Source organism: Limulus polyphemus, unplaced genomic scaffold, assembly GCF_000517525.1.
Source record: "Limulus polyphemus unplaced genomic scaffold, Limulus_polyphemus-2.1.2 Scaffold2432, whole genome shotgun sequence".
Lineage (NCBI taxonomy): Eukaryota > Metazoa > Arthropoda > Merostomata > Xiphosura > Limulidae > Limulus > Limulus polyphemus.
Window position 1 is genome coordinate 101,525 of NW_013668042.1, and position 3,595 is coordinate 105,119.

A 3,595-nucleotide genomic window follows, 5' to 3' on the forward strand; every position below is an offset into this window, starting at 1 on the left:
AAGAAAATAATGTAAAACTGAGCTTAGTGATATAAAAATACGTTTCAAAAAACTATTGTGAAAGGTACAAATGTAAATTAATGATAAGGAGAAGTATACCTTTCAGTAATTCAAGCTTAATAACGAAAACGTTTATTCTTGTGAAAGTAGAGGGTTTCTTGTGTTTTTAAATTGTTTTCTATCACACGCTTATAGAAAAGTTTCTAATTAAACTTTATAAGACAGTTGCAACAAAACAATTAAAAATTAGTCAAACTTCTGACATTATACAAACACTTGATTTTAGATTAATCCTGTTAAATTGAACGCGTGGTCTCCAACAAAGAACAAATTCATTGCTTCATCAAACCTAAATCAGTTTAATATATCTTTAACAAACTAATTTGTATCTTAAATCTTTGTATTTCCAGCTTCACGTAAGTTATTAACCTGTATATCCATTCCCTTTTCTAACTTAAAAACAATTACTAGTGTTCCCATTGTTAACATCATCGTTTTTTGAGCATTAAGAAACAACTCTTATTAAGGATATTCCTTAATCTCCTTTTTGCAGTTATTTGTTCTATTCCAGCAACTACTGGTTGCCCTTAAATATTTCTCATTTTACAGAATACTAACTCCTCTCCGTTTATATTTAGAATCTTACTTTCTGTTCCATCATTAGAAAACAGTTTCTTAATGTCCTTAAGTTGCCATGGTTACAAGTAGACTCAAGTACCGACGTTAGATCTCGCCGAATCGAAATCTCACTTTCAATTTCACAACATGAGCTTACTTTGAAGCTAAAACATTTATGGTAGTGCTGATCAAATTTCAGCTATTAGATAACAAACATCTAAGTTTAACAGTCTCACTTTTCAAAGCAGCAACTTCCACTCTGAGCCTCAAATTTTCCTGTTCAAGGAATGCTGCCCTGATTGCAATTTCATCTTCTTTTGCTCTCCTAGCGTCTCGCGATCTTTTGGCAGCCTCATTATTTTTTCTTCTCTTCTCCCAGTAGGCTTCATCTGACAAAGAACCGCTTCGTTTTCCGTTGTCCAAATCTGTCGGTACCTGAGATGGTGTAGAAGGACTGTTCTCACCTGAAGCCCTCGTGTTAATTTCGTTTTTCATAATGTTTTTCGTGTCGGTTTCGTCGTTCTCCGGTACACTCTGGTTTGGTGTTTCGATTAGAGTCGACACCGCATTGGATGAGGGATGTATAAGAACTGCTGTGGTAGAAATGTAGGTATTCACTGAAGAAAAAGCAAGTGAATCACTTTCAGAAACGTCCGGAGTACTGGTTTCTCTGTTTCTGTCCACAAAACTCAAGATATTGGCTGCAGAACAAGAGTTAGTGTCTGCTGTATCCACATACCTCTTTTGCTTCTCTTGTCGAGAGGCTGACCTACGATATTCCTGTGAACGCTTCTTTGCCGACAACATTTTTTCTCGGAATTGAAGGTAGGCTTGATCTGAGGTACTGCAAAAGATATTTTGAGTTGTCATGCTGTCAAAGGTCAGCGGAAACTGAATAGGATAGTTGTAGTATCCCTGCGTTGTCGTGCTCGGTGCGGTCTTAGGATAAGCTTTAAAGGGCCAGTTATAATTCCTTTCCTCTGGGGATTCCATCGCACTACCGGGAATGGCATTCAGCAGTCTATTATTTATAGAACCTACATTTGGTGATACACCCAATCCTGGGGTCATGTACACTTCAGGAGACGAAAGGCTGTTTACAGAAGCGGATTGATCTGTTAGTAAGATACCTCCCAGTTCACGTACTCCATTGGAGCTAGATATTGTAGATAGGGTTATGGAAGTCTTCAACCCGTTACTCAGTGGTTCAAGAGGTATGGGCGACCGAGAGCAGCTGAAGCCTTGGTTTCGACCCTCAAGAAGACTTGTCAGTTTACTACTACTGTGAACCTTTTTAGTGGAGAAATCAAGCGGTTGCTCCGGTTCAACGACCAGGTGAAGACTGTTTCTTGACAAGTGACCACTCAGGTTTCGGTAATCCTGAGGCACACAAAACGGTGTTAGTTTGCTGGCCATGAGATTCAGGAAGGACAGTATGGTCAAACTGAAAAACATGAAAAGTAGTCATTCGTTAAATTTCTAACTCAAAACAAAATGTCAGTATGTTAGTGAAACTGTATCGTGCAGCTTGGGGGCCAAGCGAAACCCATATGTAAGTACCTAATGACTGCTATCCACTGTGGTAGCACTGAACGGTGTACGACAAAGTATCGACCAGTAGTCGAGTGTAAGGGATTCATTCTATAGCTCTTAACACATGTACGTGTTGTAATCGGCAACAACAGAAACGGTTTCTTAATGTAGCTATTCATATTTCTTATCTACATAGATGTTCTAAAGATTGCAAACGCCTCCACTATCAAACATCCTATCTGATTATGTCATCACTCTGAAAGGTGTCAGTTCATTAAAAGTAAGAAACAGTTCACGTCTTTTTACAACAGGAATACACGACATACATAACAATAGTTGAGTTCCAGCGAGAAAATATATTGGAGAACGCATTTAAAAGGGATCCCTAAAATCATATTTTGGCAGATAGCAGCTTGGGTAAAACTGTCGAATTTCATTCGAAACGAGTGTCCTTAAAGTAAAGTAAGGTTAATCCGTGTTATTTTTGTTCTATTTACATGATGTATACGCACACGATATTGAGTAATTTTTCCTATTGGAAAGCATTGTAATGCAACTTTAAAGAAAACGATTTGTTGTCCTTGGAAATAAATGCTATTGAGTGATTTTTTTCCTATTTTACAGCACTATAATACAATTTTAATACAAAGATCGTTGTCCTTGGGGTGAGTGCTAATAACATTCATTCTACCAATAGTTTTATGTAATGAAGGGAAACTACAATTTGACGATGTCTTATAAGCTGACGACTTTAAGATAAATGTAAAATTCATTTATTAAGTGTACCATTGTCGTTTGGTTTTCTCTACTCTGTGACAAATCAAGGAAAAAATAAGCCATCAAAATCTGCACTCGCCTCTCAATTTACGAACTTTAAGACCAATCTTCGTGTCACAAAAAAAAGCGTTTTTTTTTTCTTGATGTCTAAAGAATGTTTTTTTTAAGAAGACTTAAAACCATAACAAGGAATCGGAAAAAGCAGTTCATGATGATAGACCTTGACGTGAACTTTTTTCTAAACATTTTGTTGGTTGTTATATGTTCTTCTTTTCAAGTATAACTTTTATCATTTCTTAATTATTTTTGTTTTATAAGTTTATATATAATAAAAAAATTTGTGTGATGATTCCAGCCCTAACTTTCCATTGACTGTTTGGGTTTCTAAATTTGATTCGTGTTTTACGTACCAATGAATATAATGCAAGTAAGCATTCCTGTTTGTTTAAGATACCTGTTATCATGATATGACAGGTAAACTTTGCTATTTAAGCCACCTGTGATCGTGATATGACAGGTAAACGTTGCTGTTTAAAGTACCTGTGATCATCAAAAAGCGTAATGCTCTTATCGACTCGATGTCATGAGTTACAACATTTCACTTGTTTGAACATTTTTCTGATACTTATACGCTTACTACTAATACTTGTTTCTATAAAAAATATTT

The 3,595-nt window shown here is 36.1% G+C and overlaps 1 protein-coding gene across 1 annotated transcript; it reads right to left on the reverse strand.

The window, feature by feature from the left end:
* Positions 1–813: 813 nt before the first annotated feature.
* LOC106466940 lies at positions 814–2,034 on the reverse strand. The gene has a single exon (XM_013927258.1). It carries the CDS (start codon positions 2,032–2,034, stop codon positions 814–816), a length of 1,221 nt encoding a protein of 406 aa, XP_013782712.1.
* Between the last annotated feature and the right edge of the window lie 1,561 nt (positions 2,035–3,595).

Excerpts from the sequence above, each read along its gene's own strand:
- LOC106466940 (XM_013927258.1), bottom strand. The coding sequence starts at position 2,034 with ATGGCCAGCAAACTAACACCGTTTTGTGTGCCTCAGGATTACCGAAAC.